Source organism: Amphiprion ocellaris, chromosome 15 (assembly GCF_022539595.1).
Source record: "Amphiprion ocellaris isolate individual 3 ecotype Okinawa chromosome 15, ASM2253959v1, whole genome shotgun sequence".
Taxonomy (NCBI): Eukaryota; Metazoa; Chordata; class Actinopteri; family Pomacentridae; genus Amphiprion; species Amphiprion ocellaris.
In genome coordinates, this window is record NC_072780.1 from 8636358 (window position 1) to 8663119 (window position 26762).

Sequence of the window (26762 nt, forward strand, 5' to 3'; positions counted from 1 at the left end):
CATCAAACATATGATTTCCTCTTGTTTCGGTGTTCCACAGGGCTCACCTTCGGGTTCTTTTGTGTTTTGATTAATTTAAGGATTAATGGTTTCAAGGTTATCTTTATTGTGCCACCGGGGAGCATTTAATCTGCAGCAAGAATTTACATATCGACAGGATGCAAACGAGAGGATGAACCTAGCAATCTGAAAGACCCGACTGTTAAAAATGACCAAAAGCTTGGCCTAACTCCTCCCAAACATCATTCCAACAAGACTTATAAGTCTTTTCTTGCTGGACAATTTTAATTTTCCAAACCAAGCAGTAATACAAAAGGTTAAAACAGATTTAATAAAACATCTATAAAAAGCCAAACACAGCAGAAATATGATCAAGAACAATGCCACATATTTGCAGCCCCTTTTATAAGATTTGTTCACAACATGTTGTAGTCATTGCATTTAATTCCACTATTTAGTATCACTGCCGAGAGAAAACAAGAGAAAAATGCGACTTTAATCCCGCTGATCATCATGCACAACATTATGATCTTAAATGATAATATAATTTGTTAAACTAATTATGAGCACATCCTAAGATATGTAATGTTCCTGCCATTAGAGCTTTGTCAAGAGAGACCGAGCCATAAAGAACATTAAAAACACAAGTAGACGCACAAACAGATGTATATGATTTGTCCCTAATGTCGCCTTACTTTTAAACAAACACACACACATTGTCATCTTCACCATCATCACTGGGCTGAATCTTTTAAACCAAACGTGTGCCTCGGTGTGAAATGAACGCAGGGGGAGGCAGATGGCAAAGTAGTAGGGAAGCAATTTAGAAGTCTCAAACTCAATCCTGTATTGATTAAAGAATGAGTCACCGAGCTGCACTTTCTGCCTGGAGAACACACAGATTACTCCAGATTTTACGATACGCATACAATATAGTTCATGTATTCTGTAGATCTAGATAGTGTATTTTGTAGATGAATGACTTGACATTAATTACATTTATTACAGACAGTGAGAGCCTTAAGAATCCACTTTATATATATATATATATATATATATATATATATATATATATATATATATGTATGTATAAAAAATAAAAATATAGCGCTTCCGCTGTGCACCGTCCATTAGTGGATGATGCACATTAAATGCCAAGTTTCAAGCCTCATGAGAAAGAGCTTTGAGGGCAGTTGCTCAGTTTAGTTTCTTCCTCTGTTCTTCGCCGTCCTCTGTGGCTCTAAGTGTTTTCTCCTGTTTTGGACTAATTGATTGCTGCAGCACTTTACCCTCGTGAACAACAGCTTGTGTGGAAATTCCCCAGCCGCCGTTACTGCAACAAGAAATCAGACTGATGTTTTTTGTCTCTCAATTCAAGCTGTACAGCCACAACAATTGTCCACTTTGAAATATTCTCTTCACATATGCACCCTCAGACAAAACACACTCATGCATGAACATTAATCACAAGCAGCTAAAACTGACCCACTCGTCTCTCTCTCTTATCCCTCTGCAGGGGAAAAAACAGCTAAATTATTCAGTTATTCTACACATATTTTACTCTCTTCCATTTGTCATCACACTGATTCATCATCGTCCAGGAGAAGTTTTTGCAGAGATGAAAGATTTGCTCTGTTTGTGAGGAATTTAAATGATTTAAATCTTTCTTTTTGTGTGTGTTTTGCAGCAATTTGGACACGGATGAACTCTGTGGTAAGTTTTCACCAAAAATAACTCAGAATATCCGGAATAAGAAGCTGCAGTGTTTCCAGACACTGTTAATGCTATTTGACGTTTTCGCAGCATAAGGAAAGAAGCATGTTAGATGAGGTCACATGCTCTGTGACCGAAGGCCCTGCAGGCTGTATGACTGAGGTGTCGCACCAGTGCTGCTTCAAATGAACACCCACAGCCCTGTCCTAGTTACTTAACCCCCTTTACCCTGGAGGTCCCTGCACCAGGACGGATCTCTTATGAAAACGTGGCACAGTCACCGAATGGACGCAGCGTTGTTGTGATTCATTTCTGTCACGCTTGAGAATTTTTCAAACAGGTTTATCAAAATCACTGTCTCTGACTCATTTTTGCAAGGATGGTATGTAGTTGTTTACGGCTTTGACTTGGCAGACGTTTTTCAGATCCCACTCCGGCCTGGTGATTAGGACGAGTCTATTTGTTGTAGTTCAAAAGTCTCCCAAGTGTCTTTTATCCATTGAGCCCATTTTGCAGCTGTTACTGAGTAAATTTGGGGGACAAAATAAAGAAAAATAGCTCAAATGGCTCACAAAATGTTGATTTGATTTCTCTCTTCTTTTTTTTGGGTTGTTCTACTGTGAAGAGTACTTCTCCCAGCACCTTGGAGAATATGAGAATGTTCTTGCTGCCTTAGAAGATCTGAATATGTCCATACTGAAGGCGATGGACAAAACAAAGAAGGTGAGATGATAGAAATCAACGTCGTTGGAGAAATATACGCAACACATGTCAAACAAAGCTTTAACATGGGGAATCACTGTACTGCTGCTGATATGAGCTAAATGTTCACCTGTCGGGCTTCATCTAACTCTGCACAACACATCTGGTGCAAATGTTCTTTCATCCACTGACTCAAACTGTAGCAGTTGGATGCAACATTAAAGCCAGAGCAGGTTTTGAATCTTGACAGGAGAGACAAATATTCTTACAATCGCCACACTGAATCCCACCTTTCCACTTCACACTACTGTGCACATCAACTCCACAAAGATGTTTCACCATGTTGAGTGTATCCTCCAACAACTTGCTGACAACTTGTGTACCATTTTTGTGCCGTGCTGCTTTTATTTAGTTCACCAAGAATGTTTCAGTTTCCTCTTCATCTCTCCTGTCATCTCCATTCTCTCTACACAGCCTGCAGTTCAGCTGAAAAGTCACCGAGTTTTTGTCACAGAAGTGCAGAATTTGTTTGTTTTTACAGGATCTGGTGCAAATAGTTTATTGTCCTCCTGAGAACTGAGGAAAAAAACATCTTTCAAAATGTAACTTTTTTGGTTTTTCCTGGCTTTTTGGAGCTAAAACAACAACTTATAGTTAAGAATTTTATAAAAAATATTTTAGATTTAACAGAATGAATTTACAATAAAAAAACAAAACAAAACAAAACAAAAAATAAATAAAGACTGAATGGGCTGGGTCTGAGGAGGTTCTATCAGAATCTTTAAATTCAACTTGTACCATTAAGAGATGTCAATAAAACATTAAGCTTAGATTTGGTCAATTTTCCCAAAAGAACCACACATGCTCAGTTCAAAGGCTGTCAGACAGTTGAAAATCCAACAATTTTTCTGTTTTTTTTTCAGTTTCTGGCTCTAATGAATTGCGCAATCCCGTCACATGACTTTGAATTGTTCCTTCAGGTTTTGAGGATCAAACTATTTACACATACATGTTTAAACAGACATTTTTATCTACATAACGAGGCATAGCTGCTTGTAGTTCCTGTTCAAACGGAGGAACCACTGCTTTTTTGGTTTTACAGTAGTGGAAAAAACTTTTCGGACACTCTTAAAATTTTACACAATCTCAAATATTATCATGAAATATTTATGGAAAAATCTTTTTTGTGTTTCAGGAAGTGAGGCAACGTTCAACACAAGCAAATACAAATTACATCATTTTTTTGTTTATTGTTTACAAGAAAAACTAACAAAACTAAATTCTACCAAAATGACCCAATACTCAACATTTCTTATTTCTCATTTCTCTTTATGGAACCAATCAATTTTAAGTTTTTAATGGCTTTTTAAGGATTTATTTATTATTATGGCTGTGATTGTACTAAAAGAAATTGCATTTGAAGACTTAAGAGTGATTGTTAATGCAATATACATGCAAATGTATGGGGTGTCCAAAAGCTTTTTTTCCACCACTGTACATGATTAAATAAACATTTAGCTGCTTGTAGTTCCCGTTCAAACTGAGCAACCACTGCTTTTTTGGTTTACATTCACCACAAAATCCATACAGACAACATGATTATATATAATCTTTGGATATCCTGATAGTGTGTGTGTGTTACAATTTGCCTCAGTTATCATTCAAGTGGTGTGATATTTGTGGCAGATTGTGTCAGGTGGGTGATCATCTTGAAAGTCTGCTTTAATTTGGACGGCATAGTGATAAAACTAAAAGACGCCGAGTGTTCTCTCTCCTAGCATGTTCCTCTGCTGCCCAGCTGGCCCCCTCAGATCTCCCATTAGACAGATTTCCATCATAGAGCCAAAAAGCACAAACCAGAGCTCATCTGTGCTGGTAATTAACCCACAGAACATATTAGAATTCTTACTGGACTTGCAGCCAACACAGAGGACAGATTAAATGGATTGTAACTGTGGTACCCAACAAATCAGGCTTTTGATCATTATGCATTGTGTCCTCTTGATCTTACTGTCTGAAGCTGAGTGCCTTTTACAGAATCAGAGGAGAGAAGGAGGAGAGGATGGTGGTAAAGGGAGATAAAACCAGACGCACAGAGATGAGGAAAAATGACCTGAGATGACAGAAGAATAAACGGAGGAGAAATGATGAGGAGGAATGGGGAAAGGATGCGAGGAGATGGGAGAGAGGTGGCTTATTAGATCTGCAGGGAGAGCTTCTTATTCTTTCTCGCTGTCTCTGTAGTATCTCATCTGGCACATATGACACATGCTGCGAGGCTCTAATCGCCCCTCAGATCTGCGCTGCAGCAGGCGCATTTCATCGTGGCCGTTGTGTGGGCGTCCAACCATTCATTTGTCTGTTGTAGTTGTTTATTATCACACACAGAGGTGACAAATGATGACACTCAGCTTCACCAAATACAAACTGTGGTGACAAAGATAAATGACAGCCACAAATAAAGCTTTTGGTTTAGTAAATGTGGGGACAGTTTGAGAATAATGATATAAAACAGTGAAAAATGCCAACCTTGACAGTCTTTTTGAGAAAAGGTATTTTTTGTGAAATTGTTCTTAAAAAAAAAAAAAAACAAGATGGAATTGAAGGAGCGCATCAGAGAATTGCATGTGTCTGAAATCTCGCCTTCATTTCTGCCAAGGAAATGAAATATACAGATACTTTTGCAACCCTTTTTGCAGTCTTTCATCGGCTTCAACATGTTGCCGAGCTGAGGTGCGAAAATCAAATTGCATCTCAAATCATTTTCGGTTCTCCAAGAGAGTAGTTGAGAAATGAGACAGCGGGGGAGAAAAATGAGGAACAGCAGAAGCAATCTGGACTGGACGTGTATCTTGAGGATTATTCACCTTGAACTGGACTTTATAAAAGCGTTTAGTCATTTCTCAAAGGAAAAACAAGACTCCAGATCCAGCAGCCAGTCTCACGAAACTCCACTGTTCCCTCGGCAGACACTCAAAATGGATATTTGAGCTCAAATGAAAACAAATTACTCTGCACAAATTGGACAGAATTGGCAATAACTTCCAGATTAACTCACTACACTGGGCTGTAAAAGTCAGACAGGGTGACACTGCTGTTTTTTTTTTGTTTTGTTTTGTTTTTTACACAAAATCATAGATTTTCCCTCTATGTGATGACACTAAAGATTTTTTTGGAGCCTAAAAATACCAAAAAATATGCAAAAGTGCGTGACACTGTATTTCTCTGACTGTTACCACGTACAGGCTGAGCGAGGACGAGAACAGATGTTGCATTAGTCACAGACTAAAGCTCAGTCATCTCTGTTGAACTGTATACGTGTCTGAGTGGGTGGTCTCTGGCTGTGCATGTATGTGAGGGGGCTGGGTGCATGTGCGCGCATTTGCAAGGTGTTTTTTTTTCTTTTTTTTTGCATTGGAAGATGAAAAGTGTGCACTAATTTGTATGTGCACATGTGCGGGGGAGCTGGATCAAGACCATGCATCCAAATTAGTATCTCATACATTCAGGCTCTAGTCGGTATAAGGGGGAGATCAGGAGGGATGCCATCCTCTATGTTAGCAGAATGACCAAAATGCTTCCTCCTTGTTGACCTGCCATCCCATCTCTCCAATCCTAAGTAGGAGAGAGAGTACGAGGACAGAATATAATGGCCTTCTGTGCCCAGTTTACTGATCCTTTATCTGACATAGCATTCACATAAGTTCCAATCTATGGCACAATCCATAGTTCTGAAATACCCATGCATCCATTAGCTCTACTGTCTCAAATAACTCTAGAACAGAGGTCTCAAACATGCAGACAATTTTGTAAACTGCAGATTGTAAATTTGTAAAACTGTAAATTTAAAATAATTCCTAGACCATGACAAGTTGTTTTGATCATAGAGTAAAATACTATACTGTTCATGGTTGTTTTGTCATTTTGTGTCTCATTTTTGTAATATTTTCTCTTTTTTTGTTGTTTATTTTGTTTGACTTCATCATTCGTCTCATGTTTTTGTCATTTAGTTTCTTGTTTTTGTGCTTCCTTTTTGTTTCGCTTGGGTTTTTTGTCTTATTTTTGTCATTTTGTGTTTCGCTTTATACGTTGTTTTGTGTATTGTTTTTGTCGTTTTGTGTTTTTTTTTTGTCCCGCTTGTGTTGTCTATTTTTTGTCGTTTTGTTTCTTGCTTTTGTCATTTTTTGTCTCCTTTGTGTCATTTGTGTAATTTTTTTGTCTTGTTGTAACTTTTTGGTCAAATTTTTCTCTTTTTTTGTTTTGTTGTTTTGTCAACAATCGGCCAGCACTGGTTTACTGTATTTAAACCTGCTAACGATGTCAAGATTTTACAGATATTTGCTGTTATTTTCACACTTATGCCAGTTTTGAATGTGACAGTTTTCCACCATTTTGAACATGTTTTTCTGGTACCTTTGCTGCCAGAAGCTCTGAAATGATCAGTAACTGAACTGATAAATCAGTGACGCTGTCCGTGGTGCTGAAGTTGCACATAGATTTGTGGTTGGGCCTATTTCTCTGAATCCTGCCCCTCTATTAGCTTCAGCTTGGATCTATAATATTCTCTAAACTATAAAATACACTATAACACAGCAAAATGCAGTCGAGAAAAAGAATCATAGCCTCATGCCACCTGTATATTGCCCTAGTATTCCTTAAATGTTTCTGTGGTCATCATTCAGTTGCATCTGTACCACTGACAATGTGATTTCAGTTATTTATAGAGCCTGAACCCCAACATAATTGACCGTAGGGTTACATAGTGAGGTGAAGACCTTTCAGTGTTATATAACAGAGAGAAGCTCAGCAAATTGAAATATTCCCCTTGAGCAGCACTTTGGCAACAGTGGGAAGAAAAAAACGTCCCTTTAAAAGGAGGAACTAGACTCAGGGAGGGCAGTTATCTGTCTCTATTGAAAATGCAGCTCAGACCAAAACACCTCTATAACAAAATATTTTAGTACAGACATGGCTACAGATAGTTTTTGCTGTAGATGTTTTGTGTAGGCTGTGAGTGGAACATTTAATGTGACTGAGGAAATAAACCTGTACTGGCCACACTGCAGTCAGCTGCTACAGTTACATAATCCAAGATAAAGTTTATACTCTTCTAATTTCCAGTTAAATAAAAATGTGTATTCAAAATGTGCATTTGGCCTAATAGCAGTTCAATTACATCAAGGAATCACAATTATAACAGTGATTATAGTGCTGCAATGCTGATTTAAAGTAGAAGTACTTCATGGAGAGAACAGGGGTGCAAATATTTCATGTTTATTTTCTGTAATATTCATGTTTGTGCTTCTCTATTTTGCATAATGTTCGCTGTGTATATTCAAGGGGATACTGTAGTGCACAGTGGTGGTAGATTCAGCTAGCCTATTTGTAATCTGAGTGATAGTGCTTGTTTGTCTCTCTATGCAGCTGTGTGATAGACTGGTGACCTGTCCAGGGTGTCCCCTGCCTTCACCTTAAGTCAGCTGGGATAGACTCCAGCTCCCCTGCAATCCTCGTGAGGATTAAGCGGTGTATAGATAATGGATGGATATACAAACAAGTTGCGACGCACAAACTAGTCTGAATGCAGAGTTTAACTAGTTGCTACTAAATATTCAATGGGTTGTGAATAGTCTAGTTATGACAAGTCACTTCCTACAATGCATTTCACATTTCGACCAATTTATTTCTGACATCATTTGATAATAATTTATATTAAATTTGTATGACAGAAGCAGCGTGACGAGTGATTGCAGGGCAGGTTTAGGATTGTGAAGGTTCAGTCTAGACATAAATGGTTGGTCAAAGGCTGAAGCAGGACACAACTGAAAACTACAAGCTCTTGCCTCCAACAAAGCACTCGTTTGACCTTTTGTACAACTAACAATAAAAGATCAAGAGATCAGGAAAAAGGAAAAAATCAGGCAGACCTTAAACTGTTGAAAATGACTGCAGATTGTTGAGAAAGACACACACAAAGGTACAAATCACAGGAGGCAATCTATGCTCAGATGGCAGGAGTCTGACCTTTACCAGTTTTGTCGTGACTCGCTCTCGCTGGGTGAATGTGCGTGCAGGTAAAGGTGTGTTTCCGACTGAATGTCAGAGGATCAAACAATAGCCGTGACTTTTCAAAATGCAGTGCTGCCAACAGATTTCTTGTTGTTAAATAGTTGTGAGAGCAAAGCTGCTCAAACTTTTGTCAGATATTTTATTGAAAGGCCTGATGGGAGCGACTTTAATGATTTGCTCTGTATTCAGGAGGAGCTGCTCAGAGTTCATGTCGCTCACAGGAGGACTCCAGCTCAATATACTGTAATTAGTGTGTGTGTGTGTGTGTGTGTGTGTGTGTGTGTGTGTGTGTGTGTGTGTGTGCGTGCTTCCTGATCTTCTGATAAACAATTCCAGCTTTTAAAATCACACCACCACTGTGCTTTTGAAACGGGCAGCAACACTGAAATGTATTTCTTTCTGTTCTTTTTCTGTCACACGTTCATGCATTAGTCATCGTCTAATCTCGCCTGCATTAGCGTTTGCCTTCAAACGCCTCATTGTTAGTCGAATGTACAAACAGTCACGGTGCTCAGGACTGTGGGAGCAGGTGCAGTGTGCAAACAGCAAAACTCTGCCGTGCCAAGCATCCTTCATTCCCCTTTGATTAGATCCAAAACAACATTCGGCCTCCTGCTCTGTTTCAGGCAGAGCAAATGACATCCTTCCAAAATGTCATTGAGTTTGGTTTTCTTTTTCTCTCTCTCTCGCTCTCTTTTTTTTTTGGCCTTCAGCTTTTCCGGTAAACACAGGCTGCTAAAAACAAATGCATCCCTGAGTCACAAAGCGACGGACAAGGTGCTAAAGAATCCTTCATATTTAGGGTTATTTTTAACACACATTATGGAAATGGAAACAGGTCGACTTCCACAAACTGTGCAGACTCCTGGTGCAGCAATCAGAAATAAGATGCATCATAAAGAGTCAACAAGGGGTGATGATTAGGGCAGTTACTGTTTTTTTTTTCACATCTAAAAAAGCCATAAAGTGCAATGATTCATTCTTCAACGCTACACCACTCAGTATTTCTACAGTAATCATAGGGCAAATGACTACATGTGTGTGAAAAGTGTCAGAAAGGTGCATTTACAGCTTTAGAGCTTTTACTGTTTGGGTTCATTCTTTGTGATCTCTTTGTTTCCAGACAGCTGTTTTTAATGAAGAAGCTGCGATGAACTGCTCAGACAATAGACGAATTATATCTGGTGGTTGAACTCTCAGCAGCTCAAGAACCAGATATATTTTTTTAGTTATTTGTGAGTTGGTGGAGACTAAAATGGACCAAAAATGGCAGAAAATTGGATTAATATTCAAATGAATGCTAATGTTGTTCCACATCGACTGATAGTTAATTGGCAGATGTTACTTAACTCATTAGCCACAATAATTTTTGGCTAAATCAGTGTTGTGTTTGTAGTTGTTTTTTTAAAAATTCTTTATTTTACCAGGTAAGATAAGATCAGCTGAGAACAATTTCTCATTTACAGTGATGACCTGGCAAGAGGCGCCAACAGGAAGGAAGATAACAAATAACACACATGCAAAAAAGCCCGAACAAGTGCTTAAATAGAGATTAAAAACAGCCTAGATTAATGCTAGAAATTCATTGAAAACAGTCAGCATGTGCAGCGGTCAGCTAGGGTCTGCTGCAGCTTCTGCTTAAACATGTAAAGTGATGGAAGTGATGACAGTTTCAGAGATTTTTGGAGGGAATTCCAATTGATTGCTGCAGCAACTGCCTCTCAGTGCGTCATATTTCACTTTGGCATGGCTGGTTAACAGTCTGAGCTATCACAAAGCATGCAGTAGTGTCTTTTGAAATTGTTCTTTTAAGATGAGAGAAAATTACAGTTAGAAAATGTATTATAATATTAAATATTATGAAACATTTGTGTTTTTTCGAAGATGCCTTGTTTACATTTTCCCCTTTTCATAGTATACCAATGTTTTTGCTCCATGAGGTTATTTTTAAACTTCACAAAGTTTGATGCACAGACACAGTCAGACACATTAGTCGTAAGCTTTCCTTCATAGAAACTTCCACTCCATCGCAGTTTGTCAATGACTTGTATCCATTAAAACTCTCCATCCTCTTTCATTTAACTTGTAATGACGTCCTCCTAGGTTTACACAAGTCATTGGACAGACTGCTGACATTAGACAGGCCTGACTGATCAAACACAGCTAAGAGGGTGGATCTGAGCAGAATGTGAAGACCAAATGTTTGACATCTTCTTCCTCTTCCTGTCCTTCTCTTCTCTTTTCCAGCAGCGGTGTTGTGTAATCTCCTCTAAATGAATGTTGGCATATTTTAATTAGCAGTAGAGGGCTGGACAGTGAGTGACTCTCGATTGGCATCTAAAATGCGTCTCCTCGCTCAGCCCTCCTTCGTAGTTTCTCCCACTCTGACTTGTCCTCCTCCTCGTCTTGACTGGCAGGATTACCAGGAGTCCACCCACCTGGAGCAGTTTGTGACCCGCTTCCTCCTGAAGGAGACGACCAATCAGCTTCACTCGCTTCAAAGCTCGCTCGAGTGCGCCATGGAAACCACAGCCGAGCAGACTCGCCAGGAGAAGTAAGAACAAATCTCCCTGGCCCTTCATACTCACACGCACAATTAGTCTTTAAAGCCTGAACAAAAATGCAACGAACAATAGCACCCATAATTACATCTCTCACAGCCAGTCACACAATTTTATCCAAACCACACACGTTAATTTACGTCCCACATTTTAGGCTTGAAGGCTGCTTTCATCCAAGATGCCAGCACAGGTTTGTTAAGAACACCTGCCTCTTTGCTGTAATCCACCAGACATCTATGATTCATTATTTATCTGATTAATATGTAAAGCCTCTTCCTTTTGGGACATGTAGGCGAAGTGGAGCAAATTAAAGGAGGCTAATTAAGACCTGAAAGTAATGAAGCATAGAGGGTGGGATAAGACAACTGAAGACAAGAAAGATGGTCTTAAAAGTTTGGGAACAGAAATCAAAGTGAGGTGTTTTGCATAAGCTGACATAAACACACCAGCCACAACATTAAAACCACCTGTGGCATGTCGGCAGCAGATCCTTTGGGTGTTGTGGAGATCTGGGGAGTTTGCAGTCAGTTCTTAGGTTCATGGCCATGTTCCTTGAGAGATTTTTTTTGCAATCTGTCAGTGCTGACATTTTAATTAAGACTGAAAAAATAGAAATTGTGAGTGAGTTTAAATATCTCGGCGCAATGCTGGATTTATAATCAAAATTTTAAGTGACGCATGACAAACCTGGTAAAAACTATAAAATATAATCTGGTAAACTTTCAGCACATTAGAGGCTGTCTGTCTGGGGATGCTGCAGAGACCTTCATGCATGCTATGATCCTGTCCCTCATGTCGTACTGTATCACATGTTGGAGACAAGCTGGGCAGGCAGTCATCAAAGTCTCTTTACAAACGAACTTCGAAAATCCTGGACAAAAAAAATCTGTGCAATACCACCATTGCAGGATTTTAGATAAGCATCATCTTCTGAGCTTTGAAAATTTTAACTTATTTTCGAATACGTGTCTTGTTTTTAAAATTTGAAATGGTTTGTCCCCTCCTCCGCAGTGCTAGTTCATTCGGTATCGCTCAGTACAGTCCATAAAATCCACAAGGATATCGTCCACCAGTGACTGTTCAATACCTTTTCCATGCACTACCTTTGGGCAGCCAGTTTTTTCTCTAAAAGCTACGACTGCATGGAACGCTCTGCCTGATGACGTTAAGAACTGTGTTTCTATCGGCAGGTTTAAAAACAAACTGAAAAACCTGCTTCAGGACACTCAGAACTGCAACCACTAATGTCTTTTTAACTTGCATTTGTGCGTGAGTGTGTGTCCGTGTGTGCTTTTAAGAGTGTGTGTGATGTTTTGCTTCACTGTCATGCATTTTATAGCCCACCTTTTGTGTGACATTTTAATATTGTGATGTTTTCACTGTGACCCGCCAAAGGATTGCAGATGGAAATTAGCTTAAAGCTAACTCTGGTGCAATACATCAAATGGAAACATTTATGTTTAATATTGTACATGATTTATTTGTAAATAAACTGATTATTATTATTATTATTATTATTATTATTATTATTATTATTATTATTATTATTATTATTACTATTATTATTATTATTATTAATAATAATAATAATAATAATAATAATAATAATAATAATAATAATAATAATAATAATAATAATAATAATAATAATCATAATCATCATAATCATAATCATAATCATAATCATAATAATCATAATCATAATCATAATCATAATCATAATCATAATAATGTGGCAGGGCACACTGTCCTGCAGGAGGAGGCCAGTACTGTCTGAGAAAGCTGTTGCCATGGAAAAATGCAAAAATGAATAGGTAGGTAGTATGTGTCAAAGCAACATCTACATGAATGTCAGGGCCAAAGGTTTCTCAGCAGAACATTGCATTCTAACAAGATGATCAATGTTATTCACTTCACTTGTCAGTGGTTTTAATGTTCTGGCTGATTAGTGGATACAGATGATCATCAGCCACTGTTTCAGTTTTATTGTCCACAATTTTATAGTTTCAGTTCAACCTCAGTGCTCCCATAGCAGCATTAAAGCTTACTGTACTGTAAACTGTAAACATAGAAAGGCGTCATCCAAGAATCCTAAAGAGAACGGACGCAGGTTTAACATTGCCATTATCAAAGTGAGCAGGGATTTTGTTATTACTACTACTAGCCCTGTTTGTGAATGTGAGCCAAGTTTGCAATTAGAATATGGCCCTAATGTGGTTACGAGTTTATTATTAGCATGTTTATAAATGTACTGTCTGATAATGAACACAATGGTGAGACTGAATTTAGCTTCTGATTGAAAAATTAAGGGAAAAGTTGAGGAAAAAATTAAGGGGAAAAGTTAAGGAAAGCGTATGTGTTTGCATGCAGCACTTGATCAGTCTGTATTCAGAAATCGCTCATGCATGCCCCTGCTGTGCTCAGTTCATTAGCGATGATGACTCACCACAGCAAAAGCGGCACAAGATTTCATATTGTGTGTGAGTGTGTGGTGTGTGTGGTGTGTGTAGTGTGTGTGGTGTGTGTGCGCCCCTGCAGGTAATGTCCATTGCTTTAAAGGATGGTGTATTAAAAGGACAGGTCATGATGCACATCTTGTCATCTATCTGTGTTCAACAACTGAGCAGCCGTTTACTGGCAGGCAAAAGTGTAAGAAAGCAGTTTGTTTAAAGCAGACCGATCATTTATCTTACAAATCCAACAAACTAACAAGTTCATCCACTTTACAGAATGTCTGGCCAGAGGTGCAGAGGTAGGAAAGAAGGCAACGCTTTAACCTCTAACTCAAGGTCTCATTTTCCATTTTCCAAACATTTCATTCAATTTTAAAGTCTACAATTGTGTTCAACATAATGAATCCCAGTCCTCTGAGTTGATTTCAAACATACTGTGGCCTTAATATCTCATATTTGTCTACAGTATGTCCACCGCTGACAAGCCAGGACAAAGTATTTCAACATTTATCATTAGCTGCATAATTTTACAGCTTGCAGTAGTAATAATAGTTATAATGGTTTGACTTTTTTCATTTTTGGAGCAGTGGTTCTGAAGCTCAGTGTGGTGGCTCCGGCCATCGCCCAGTGTTTGACTCGTATTAACTTCTGTAATCAAAAACAGGCAAAAAAAAAAAAAAAAACAGGCAAAGCAGTTGAGTGAATGACTCTAGCTGTGTGAAAGCACAAACCTGTCACCCTTAATTATGTTTCTTTTAAGCCTCATTACATTTTAAGTGTGTTATATAAAAATTCAACCCTGCACAGTCGTCATGAACAGGGAATAAAGTTATAAAGACCAAAACAGAGGATTGTACCGGGCTGTAAACATACTTCTGCTGTAAAGTTGGACATTTTAGTATTGGGGTCTATGGGGATTGACTCAGCCTCAAGTGGTCATTTGAGGAACTGCAGTTTTTGGCACTTCCACATTGGATATAATTTTTCATTCCTGGAGTTTGACACTTCTTTTTTTGCGTTAGTTCAGTTTATTAGGGCCCTTTCTTTTGGTTTCTATCATGATTTCTATTTCTATCCTTATCTATCAGTCTTTTCTCATCAATAACATGTTTGCAGTTATTCTCAAGGACAGAATGATGATTGTAAAGGTTTTTTAAATGTCCAACCATTCAAATACAAACTCTTTCTTTCTCCCCTTCCTTCTCCTCACCTCCTCTAAGTGCCTCTCACTCCCTCTATTCCCCTCCATGTTATTTCTAAGTGTGACCATCCCTCATTCCCTCAGCAGCTTCTTCTCCTCCAACATCCTTCTCACTCGAGGAACTCCCCCGTGCATCGGAAAGCAATCACTCTGTCCATCCAGACATCTAGAGATCTGGTTGTTTCTCTGGTGGCTTTAAATAGGTTTTTGTGGTCAGTTTTCTACATGTGAAGAGGCTGTGAACAAACGGATGCATGCTTTCACTTCAGCTTTGTATTCTGAACTTGTCATTTTAAAAGTTTTCTCCTGGCAGTTTTTTTTTTTTTGTTACTATTTGCCCAACAAATGCTTTCAAACATAGCGATCAATATGTTTTTCTGTTTCTTTTGCTTTGCATTCTCATTTTCATTAAGTTGAACACTTCTGCAGAGGTTTTCTCAGGCTGCTGATCTGCGATAATGGCTCAGTCATTATTTCTCAAGGAATTGTGATGGCTTTTTTGATTTGGAACGTGGACAACACTGATTCTGAGGCTCTTATTCCCTCTTTCTCTTCAACTGCCGTTCTTCCTTTCCTCCCTCTCGACTGACATAAAAGCTGTGGGAGGAAGATGAGGATTGGAAGGCTGCTGGGCTTTGCTCTATTAGTTATCTCAGAGGGTTTCAGCAATTAAAGCTGTGGTTGAGAGGGACCCACCACGAGTCCCTCCTCCATGCATCAAGGGTATAGACGTATTACACTGCAGCTTGTGAGTTAATTATACTGCGATTCTCCCAGGGATGGAAGGGAGCATTTAAAACACGATCTCCTAGAAATGGTGTCATATACGACTAGCATACTCTTCTTAACAACAAATCATTCTGATAGAGGAAAAATATATATAAATTCACGTTTTCACATTCAGAATGAGATGTACTGTCAAGTTAGGATAGAAAATACCAAATGTACAGTCCCATGGAGATGTTCTTTTGAAATATTGGAACAAAGAAACATTTGATCCTCTTTGACACACAGATTAAGGTAAACAACACCATAAACAAACAAAAATATCAATAGCTGTGATATTCTTGGCCTCGGAAGCCACCCTCCTTTTGCCGGAAATAACTTCTTGTAGGCGTTTTGCATAATTGTCCAACATATCAGCTCGCATGACATTTTCACCATTCTTCACTGCAACATTCCTTTAGTTGCAAGATATCTGATAGTTTTCTCACAAAAACTGCATTTTCAATTCTTTTCGAGTTGTGGGAAGCTTCTTTTTGCATCAGGCAGTCTGCTCTTTGGCTTCATTGGCTGGGACTGGGAGTCATTTTAAGTCTGTGCCGCTAGATGTCTTTTCTTATATCGGAATGATTTATTTGAAAATATTTAGAGAACTTTATAGATCTTTTGTCAGACTCTGAAGCATCCACAGTCTTTTTTACCTGAAGGCCTGAAAGAGCTCTTGAGATCTCGGCAGGATGACGCCAAACACTTAAATAGCAAATATAGCATCAGGCCCAAGATGTCAGCATTTCAAATGAGGGAATTTCCGCTCCCTAAAGAGATCCTAATCATTTTAGCCCAATCTGGATCCCCTAATTTTAATTGTATGTACCTGAAGGTGTAATAAATCCTCACTTTTCCCCATGTGACTGGAATTTTACATCATGTGTCTGCATATGGCACTGTTCCTTGTTCAAATATGTTGAAAAAGTCAACAACTGTACTATTTTTTTTACATGACTGTAAATAAGTGCATTAAGTGTAAAGACTTGTTGCATTTTGAGAAATATATTTATTTGTATTATTTCCCAAGACTTTGATAAGAGGATCAGCACTACTCCAGTGTGCTGATTGATTTGAAACTTTGAATGTTTGTGGACATATTTGGGAAAAAAATACACTTAACTTGTTCAGTGTTGAACTTTAAAGGTGGTGAAGGGTGGACTTTGCTATCTTTAGATCCAGCCAATCTAATCATTTTCTATTCCATTTTCTGGAAAGCTTGACTATTTTTCTTTTTGGCTGAAGCTTCATATTTAGTGTGCACGCTACTGAGTCACATTGTTCCTGTTATCTAACTCTCAGCCAAAAAGCTTAATAGGGTATGTTGCAAACTGTTCCTTTAAATAGTCACTTATAGTCGTTGGTTGGAGCCAGAGCCCCAGCTAAATAAAACCAGGCTTGTAAAAGCTGTTGATTGTAAAAGCTGTTAATTTTTTATTGTATATGTTGCTAGTATCTGGCAATGCATGCGAACAATAACTGATCTGGAACTGAACAAGAAATAATGGTGTGAAGTCAGAAAATTCCAAGGCGATTGGAAGAAATCCTTTTTCACAGAGCTTTTGTTATCCAAAAAATAATCCTCACACATACACTACCAGCATGTGTGTGCATGTTCACACACATCCACACTGTCCCACAGACACCCCGAGGACTCCTCAAAGTATGGGACCAGACAACTTGACAGCAGTAAGATAAATCTTAGGTGATGTCGGCCTGTGGGTGCGTGTACCTTGTCACTGGCATTAGCATCACTGTCAGCCCAACACGACGTACAAATATAACACAAAGTCCAGATAACTTCAGGTTTGCTAAATTTATTTTCAGCTGGCTCAACTGTGGGTGCCGTCTTAAATAGTAAAATGAACAACAGGAGGTTTTTGACAAAACATGCAATATCTAAATTATAGAACAACCCCAAAGTTTTAAAGTGACCGACAACTTCTCATCCATCTGTTGGTTAGCATGTGTGGAATTAAAGGTAAATTAATGTGAGTGTTACAGAGGGGTTCCTCCATCAGCTCAGATTTGTTTGGATTTGTTTTTTAAATTGTAAACTATGGATATTCAAAATGGTATCTGTGAAATTTAACATTGATATGTCAAATGCTTTCTGAGGTTTTTATTTTTTTTAATTGCCCTTTAGTCTATTTTCAGCATGTTTTTTTGACATGGAAATTGAAGCTTTGTTGGAACAACAATATCTCTAGAACTATTAAAGAATGTCATTTATTTGGGAATTAGCGCTGCATTAGGTCCTGACAGAAACAGAGATGGAGACAGTGAACTGTTACCTTATTATATTTAATGAATTCATATAGTTATTTAAAGGTAAACTCTTAAGCAGTTCCTATAAATATACATGTACTCCCACTATAACTCTAAATTGGTCTTGAAAACCAAATTTGTTGCCAATGGAATGCAAAGGAAGAAAATACAATTCAACAAGAAATGACACAAAACTACATGACAATTCTCTTCCAAACCAAAGACTATGCCCACTAGGTGGCGCTCAAAAATTAAAACTGTTGCTCATTCAAGAAAAAAGAATATCATAGTTATATTTTGAAAACCATTCGTGAAACTCAGGCTTCCTATCCGTATCTTTGTGATAGAACTCATACGTACAAACAGTTGTGAAAGTTTAATGAAAGTAACTTTCTTTTTTATTTTTGTGACATATATTCCATGATAAGTATTCTGTATGCTTTATTTTGGGTCATTTTGATACCCAACTATATATGGTTTAGAGAACGTCACTAGCTGATGTCTGCATTTGTGCACTCAAAGATTACACTGTCCATGACATCTTCATTGTTTTCAAATTTCAACTCACTCGTAATCAGAGGCTATTTAAACTACTTGTCCAGTATTGGAGATTCTGAATAAATGACATCTTTAGGAATCACAGTGAAAATTTCAGCCTTTTAACTTAAATAGTTTTTGAAATGTTGTCATTCAAACATATTTAAATTCAATGTGGAAAAAAAAGTTCGGTTTGCCTTTAAAAAAAAAAAATCATCTCAAAAAGTATTTGATTTATCAATCTAAAATTTCACAAATATCTTTTTAAATATCATATTATATGCTATGAAATTGCCCCCGGCAAATCAGGGATGGTTGAGCAGAAACTGTTCTTAATATTTGATGATTAGTGATGGAATGACCCGGAGGATTTTAAAACTCAGGCAGCATCTCCTTCACTGTGGAATTAAAGGGGAAAATATGCAAACTATCATGACGTCAGAATCATTTTTGGCCTCTTTTGTCTCCAGACAGGGCCCTCTGAAGCCAGAAGGTTTGTCCATCCAGTGGTCGGGCCGTCGCTCTAATCGGAGGCTTCAGAGGAACAGCAGTCTCTCTCCCAACAACCCTCTCCTCAGCCTCGTCAATTCAGGTGGGTTTATACGTTCTGCTGTCTAATGCTGGGTTGAATATCTCACCAGCATCGTGCGCTGTTGTGTTCTATTGTATGTTTGCTTCCAACCTTGAGTTATGTGAGTGTGTTGCTGCTGCTGGCAGCAAAAAAGCCGCTGGACCGGAGTGAATGTTTCTCCACAGACCAGTGAACAGAGCACAGGAGGAGAGCGAAGGTCGTGTAGGTGTGAGACAGAAAAAGAGAGACAGAGCTGGAGGAGGAGGCAGGTTGTGTCCACATGCATTTCTATGTATAGGTCTCAAAGTCACCGTGTGCTCCTGCTTTTCTGGTGCTGTTGATGTCGTCTCACCAGCTGTGTCCCTGTTCAGTGCTATATACTGATGCTGTGCATTATCCACCACAGTCATGAAGGAAAGTTGCCATACAGTAGTAAAGACCATCTGTATCATGGCAGTCTTGAGTTTACAATGACTCCAGTAACTCAGAATTTTCTACGATGCAATCATTGAAGCCCATGCATTTTCATCTCAAAACAACAATCAAGCGTTTTGGTTCTTTCACGGATTGATTACAGGTCTTCTGGAAATATAACAAAATCATGGGTCAAAAATACACATACACAACTAGGTACTTTTGGTAGCCATCTACAAGCCTCTGGTTGTATCTTTGACCACTCCTCTTGACAGAATTGGAAGATTTAAACTAAACTTGTTGGCTTTCTGGCAGACTTGTTTCTTCATCAAAATCCATGGGTTCTTAATGGGTTTCAGTCAGGACTTTAAGCCTGATCTAGCCTTTTTTTTTGCCATTTTTCATGTCTGTTTGCGGTCATTGTCTTGTTGGAACACCCAAACACATACATTTTTCAGCCCCACTCCATAACATTGCCACCACCATGCTTGACGGTATGTTTGGTGTTCTTGGAGTTAAAGGCCTCACCTTCTCTCCTCCAAACACACTTCTTATCGTTGTGGCCAAATAGATGAAGCAATTTTTGTTTCCTCTGACTACAGAACTTTACCCCAGAAGGCCTTGTCTTTGTCCATGTGATCATCAGCAAACTTCAGTCGAGCCTTAAGGTGTCGTTTCTAAAGGAAGGGCTTCTTAGACGTAGCATGGCAACATCTCAGCTCATGGTGATGTGAAACACTGACACCTGTACTCCAGAAACTGTACTACGCCCTTTATACTTAGAAACAATTGTTTTCCTGGATGAATTTGGGATCTGAAGCATCTTTTAATTTGCTCCAAGTGACTTTTCCACTTGTTCAATCAATGATTTGCTTTTTCATATCTTTCCTCAGACTCACCTACCATAACGTTTGTGGCAGAGTCTAATGAGTGTATCAAGTGGGTCCCATTTAAAGTTCATTAGGAGTCTGCAACTGTAGTCAATCATGATCACTCACGAGAAGTAAGGAGGCCATGCCACTAAGAAAATTTGAGTAACACAACTTTTTACAACACCAAAACTGATAATTCAAGTGACTAAATGTATGTTTTTGACCCAGCAGATTTTGTTATATTTCCAAAAGACCTAGAATAAATCTATGGAAGAACCAAAACAAATACTGTTTTACTGTGACAAAGATGCATGTGTTTCAGTGATCCCATCATAGAAAATTCAGAGTTAAACGAGTCGCTGGAAACTCAAAACTTCCATGATACACATGGTCTTTACAAGAGTATGTGAACTTTTGTTCACAACTGTATAACTGTATATACTGCAAAAAGCCTAGAGAATCTGGAGAACATTACCCACCAAGAAATCAGGGTTACAGAGACATAGACTGATTTCATTTTCTAGAAAGTGGACATCCCAAGGCATTTCTCTTCAGCTTATGGCATATTGCATTTTTGTGGTGTGTTTAACTGATTTCAGAAATATGCCAAGCTAAATTTTGCCTAAGTTGCCCTTGGCAATGGACGTAAGAACATGGCCGACGGATCAAATGCAACTTTAGCACCCAATGGTATTACGACATATATAATTATTTTTTTCTGTTTAGTAGTCTAAAATTGTATAATTATCATTAAAGAATATGTATTCATGCAACAGCAGTAATAGAAAAAGCTTTGAGGGAGCTCTGGTGGGAAATGGGAGCGGTTGTACGAGAATTGTTGAAAATTCATTGTGAGCGATTAACCCTCTGAGACCCACGGCTGCAAAATTGCAGAAAAATAACAGAAATGCTGCAAATATTTATCAGTTTTTGTCCCTGGTGCTGTTTCACTACCACCTGCTTTTCTTAACTTCCAGCTCTGAGTAACTTAGCTTTGAAACATCTTTTAGTATGCACCCTGACTTTTTAATCTATGTTACACTTAACTTTGCTAGTTTTGCTCATTCCTTTCGTTCTACTTTGGATCCTGATAATTTGGGTTTTATTTACACCCCATAAATTTCTCCAGTAGTGTCTCTTTCCATCCTGGAATGTATTTAACCATTGTTTGCACACAGTCAGTCTTCCGTTAGATCTCCACTGGGGCACCACCAGCTGCGGTTGCCGGGAGATCTGTGAAACAAACCGCAGAGCCGCTATAAACTACGATTACACGGCTCAAAGCCTTTTCTATTGATTATCATGCTCGAGTGTTGCACAACATGAAAGGAAACCTTAAAATGTCTTCCAGCACCACCGCCACTATTTATGACAGCATCTGGTTCAACCGATCGATGGAGGAAAATGGTTAAAATACAGTCGATGTATGCAGCACCTTTCATCCCTTCGGCTTTGTTGTCGACTCTTTCTGTCTGAAATCTGTCCTCTCTGCCTTTTTCTTTCCTCCAGGTGTTTATGACGAAGACAGCCAGTGGATGATTCAGGTCAACAGACTCCAGAAGCTTATCGACCGTCTAGAACAAAAGGTTACTTGACCTTATTTTTTCAACCTTTCCATTCTCCCTTCTCCTTCCTACCTTCTTCTTAGTATTTTCTCTCCAGCTTCCCCTATTTTTGTCTTTTCCTGTCTCCGCTCACCAAACCAGCCATTTCAATTCAAATTATAGCAAGTGGATTCACAACAATATCAACAAAATAACACCTGCCCACATACAAACACACATGTGCACATGTATATGAAATATCCAAACTCACACACCTGCTATCTGCTTATGTTTTATTATGCGTTTTCTTTCATTTAAAATACAGTAAAAAAAACAAATTCATTTTTATTATCCATTAACGATAACTGATCTTTATGCATGCTTTTGTACAGTTATGGTTACACCTCTGTACTCTCTATTTTTAGTGTTTCATTTGCCAACACAGAGACAAAACATGCAATAAACAAAGATGAATTTGACGAATTGCATTTTTTCTTTCCGATTTTCTAATAGACATCTGGATAATATTACCTTTTGGCCCCGTGAAAATCTGATATAATGACCTTATCCCTGCCTGAATGCTGTATTACCTTTTCCTCAAGTTTTATTTTCAAAGGTAGCAGAAGGAGATGTAATTGTGTTATTTTATTGTTTAATTTCCAATTATATTGCATTTTTGTTTATCTTTTTATTGTTTTTATTGCTATTCTTTTATGTCCAGTTTCTTTTATTTCAATATTGCTTGTTATGTCAATTTTAGTTTTTCTTTGACGATCATTCAATTTATCTTTTTATCTTAGCATTTAATTAGTTATGGTAGTAATAAATGGTAGATCAGTTGACCCCAAAAGGAGTCACAAGGTAAAATGAGCACTTGTGAGATAATTCACAACAGAGGAAAGTAGACAAAAAAAACCTTTAAAAGGTAAAGTTGTATTTAATTTCTACTAATTTTTTTTCTTTTAAATTAGTGGCAGTCAAAAGCCTAACAAGAAGTGTTTAGAACCACTTTGATGTATGTTGATGAGAGGAAAGGGATTTTTGCCTAAATATACGGATCACATTATTTTGGTTTTGGCTTCACCATATTATAATATATCTGTGTTGTGTTTACGGCTTGTATGTGCTGCCAGCGGCAACAAAGAACAGTTTGTCCGACTCAGATAGAGATTGTGGATGATGTGCGACTGAAAATGTGCCGCTATTAAAGTGCGTCTGTCATTTCCCATTTCTTCTCGCTCTGCAGGAGGTTCGTCTGGAGCCCGTCGAAGAAGAGGTCTTGGAGAGCAAATCGGTTTGTTGATTGACTTTTATCTGCGACTCACTTGTTGTGCTGCGGTGACCACTTTGTGTCACTCCGCTCTCACTCAGACGGGGAGGCCACGCTGATAATAAGCAGCCGGTTGCCATGGCAACAGCAGTCGCCACAAGCGTTTTCCTCCTCTTCCCTACTCCTGTCTTTATCCTTAATCTTTCTGTTTAAGGCCCAGTATTCAGTTATAAAGCAGCGGTAATGGAGCAGGGTGTGTGAGGTGGAGACACAGTTATTAAAAGCATTTTTCAGTTTCACAGTCTCACAGCAGGATATCTGCAGTAGTGACATTATCATGTGCTGGGTGCTTCCCATAAGTAGAACAAGATCTAACCACTATAACTATTACCAAAGTATTACAAATATTATTATCATCATCACATGGATAAAAGATTTTAGTTTTTTTAATGCATTATAGTCACTTATGTCTCTGTCAGCTGCCATGCGATCAACAGTTTTGCTCTCTGCTGTCAATCACAGATACAGAGAAAGTTTTCTTCCTGAAGGGGGCGTGGACAGCAGCAGCGCGACTGAATTTAAAGCTACAGACACTGAAACAAGGAGTTTGGTATTTTGTTAACCCTTATTTACATTTTTTTTGCACAAAATGAGATATTTAAAACCAACAGTAATGCATAAAACATTCATTTATATTGATCTGACATTGATTTAGATAAAAATATATGACAGTGAACTGCCGAATCATACAAAAACGTGCTACTTTGACACAAATATTCCGTTTTTAACAATTCTACTGCAGATAACATTGTAAATACAAAACTCGTGACAATAAATGACTGTAGCATCGAACATCTAACAGAGCAACCCTCCAACCTATCTGCTAGTGTATGCTTATTTTTCTTTTTTCAACAGCTACATGTTCTTGCACAAATAGTGTAAATATTGCAGATTATTTTCATTATTTCATTTACTTGTTTGGTTTATAAAATGCCAGAAAAATGTTAATCACAAATTCCCAGAGCCCCAGGTAATGAAATGAAATCAAATAAATAATGAAATAAACCACTAGTCCAAAAAAAAAGATTCCGTTTCCAGGGTAGAACAGAGAGATTTAAAACTCTGAGAAGCAGCACATCCCTAAGCAGGAACCAGAGCATGTCTGGAATATTTGCTGCAGCAAAACGACTTGAACAATTAATCTGCTGTCAAAATGGTTGCTAATATTTGCTTTGCTAACCAGTCGCAGGTGGTTGCAGGTTTACGTATTTTACACGTGAACGCCTTGATCACAAATTGCATTTTCCTTCAGGAATGACTGGTTTCACAGTCTGTACACGAGTAGCATCACAACACTGCAGCACAAATGAAACAGTGCACATAAATATTAGACGTCACCGTCACGCCTCATCAATAATTTGATGTAGACGTCTGTGTGTGTGAATTAATCAATATGTAATTGGTTTAATGCGGCGTGTCACTGGGAATAAATGGGCTGCCGAATCAACCAGTAATGACCCACAACACAAGACTGATGTGTGTTGATGGTGTGTGTGTGTGTGTGTGTGTGTGTTTTCTCAAATTAGCCACCGAGACACACACAAACATGCACAGAATCATGTTTCCATCACTTCAGAGGACGTTATATTGACTTGCGTTCATTTCCTGGAGACTCGCCCTCATTAACACGGTGCACCTTGTAGCCAGCAGGCAGCACATTCACTTCCTGTTCCCATCATGCTCCTGCCTGTCAACACTTCCTCATCAGCCAAGAAATGATTAGCAGCTTGTCTATTGGGATGATTATAGTGTTTTTTTTCCCCCTGCCGTTCACACCTTTGAACAGGAACATTTTCTCCTTCACAAGTAAAGGACGGCAAGATTTACTTTAATGTTTGTCTTAAAGATCATATTCGGACCCCTGAGCACATATTTAGACAAATTGCTTCACAAATTCATGCCAAGATATGCGAAAATAGAACAAATAGAAAAAAGACAGATCAGAAACTGTAATTAAAGTCACCCATAATGAAACTTCTTTTTATCACATTGTGGAAATCTTCAAATTTATTGTAATATATCTCTAATGAGAAACCCTATATACATGAATAGTAAAAGTGACATGAATATAGATATCTGAAATGACTATTATGGATTAGAAGGAAGTCATTGTGCTTATCTGAAATGTTCTTTTTGTCTGTTAGAAATTGAATTATTGTGATTATATCCGATACATATCCAGACCAGCCATTAAACGTTAACACAGACATCAGTTTGCTCTGTGAATACTTTGCTGTTGGCATTAAGGTGCCACAGCGATGCCCCTCCTGCATTCAACAGCGAGGCAAAATCAGGTCACAGCAGTCCTGCCTTGCAGAGTCTGTGTAAAGGAGCTGATGTGGAACCCCACCAGCAGGTTTCTGAGCACCCCACCAGCTCCAACTGACTCTCTACACACCAGAAGCCAGTTCTGACCTTCTGACTTTGTGTGCCTTCACATGTGCGTTTTGTCTTCACAGCACATCCTAATAGTCCAGAGGCAGCTGTCGGTGCTGGAGGAGGAGCTGGAGGAGTTTCGTTTGGCTCTCAGACAGTACATGGACTGTGCCTGTGCTCAGACTGGATGTCTACAGTCAGTTCACATTCTCTTTGTTTGCTTTTTTTAATCTGCTTGTGCTATTTTTTCCCACATTTCTTGCTAAAGGACTTCAAAAACAGTGAAAAAACAAAAGAGAAAGGTGACAAAGCCTAAAAAAAGCAGAACTAAACACAGCTACACGGATCTGTTTGTTCTGGAGGAGAGATGCGTCCTTCATTGATCTTCTTGAGGTTTTTTCTTTAGCTAAAGATACTCATCGGGACCAAAGGATTATAGATAATGTCTGATGCTGGGCTGCACACTTGACAAACAGGACTGTAAGATCAATATTATGAAAATAGTTCACCGTTTTTTCTGGTATTATTGGAAGTGAAACATGTTTGAATATGTTGCTAACATTATCAGGAAATTATGCAGCTTTTCATACATATGAAATATAAGATTCATGTTTTAACCCTCGTGTTGTTCTGCGGGTCAAATTGACCCGTTTTAATGTTTGAAACTGTGGAGAAAAAAAACATTTTCACAGTGAAACTTCTGATGTCCACATTTTCAACATTTTTGGAAAATTTTTGAATATTTTTTGGTGGAAAAAAAGAAATGTTAAAAAATTTTCTTGAACCTTCCCAAAAAAAATCAACCAAAATCCAGTGAAATTTTCTGAATTTTCTTCATGAAAATATTAGAAGTTTTACTGATATATGTAATCACTTTAGATATTTTTAGGATTTTTTGGAAGGTTTTTAATATTTTTTTGAAAATATTTACAAGAATTTTCTTGCCAAATTTGAGGGGTTTTTTTTGTTTTTTTTTGTTTTTTTTAATAAAATTTTTAAGGGAAACTTTTAAGGAATTATTGGAATTTTCTTCCTGAAGGTTTTGTAAATTTTCAGAAATTTGGGGATTTTTTTGTGGAATTTTTTAATTTTTTTCAGACAAGGAAACAATATGAGGACAACAGGAGGTTTACTGTGCCACTGTGATGATCACAGTGTGAAAATTTACAGTCTCTTTTCAAGAGTTTTTATCATCTAGCAGAGGAGGAAGCAAATTCCTATTCAGTCCTGAATAAAAAAATATTATCCCTGACCTTCGGTGAAACGTGTCACCAAATAATCTCTGCTCAAGACCCACTGATTGGTTTTTTTTTCTGAGCTGTCACAGCCTCTGTGAGTAGTCGCCTGGAGAAAAATGAAGGTGGCCTTGCACACCCAAGGCCA

General features: G+C 38.2%; 1 protein-coding gene across 1 annotated transcript in view; it reads left to right on the forward strand.

Moving 5' to 3' along the window:
• The window catches only part of necab1 (N-terminal EF-hand calcium binding protein 1), a 43509-nt gene that overhangs the window by 12624 nt on the left and 4123 nt on the right, over positions 1 to 26762 (forward strand). Inside the window, exons 4-10 of the mRNA XM_023263021.3 lie at positions 1688 to 1713; positions 2339 to 2436; positions 10902 to 11038; positions 18743 to 18864; positions 21639 to 21715; positions 22920 to 22967; positions 25463 to 25575. Of these exons, the coding sequence (XP_023118789.1) occupies positions 1688 to 1713; positions 2339 to 2436; positions 10902 to 11038; positions 18743 to 18864; positions 21639 to 21715; positions 22920 to 22967; positions 25463 to 25575 (621 nt within the window). The remainder of the gene's footprint in view (positions 1 to 1687; positions 1714 to 2338; positions 2437 to 10901; positions 11039 to 18742; positions 18865 to 21638; positions 21716 to 22919; positions 22968 to 25462; positions 25576 to 26762) is intronic.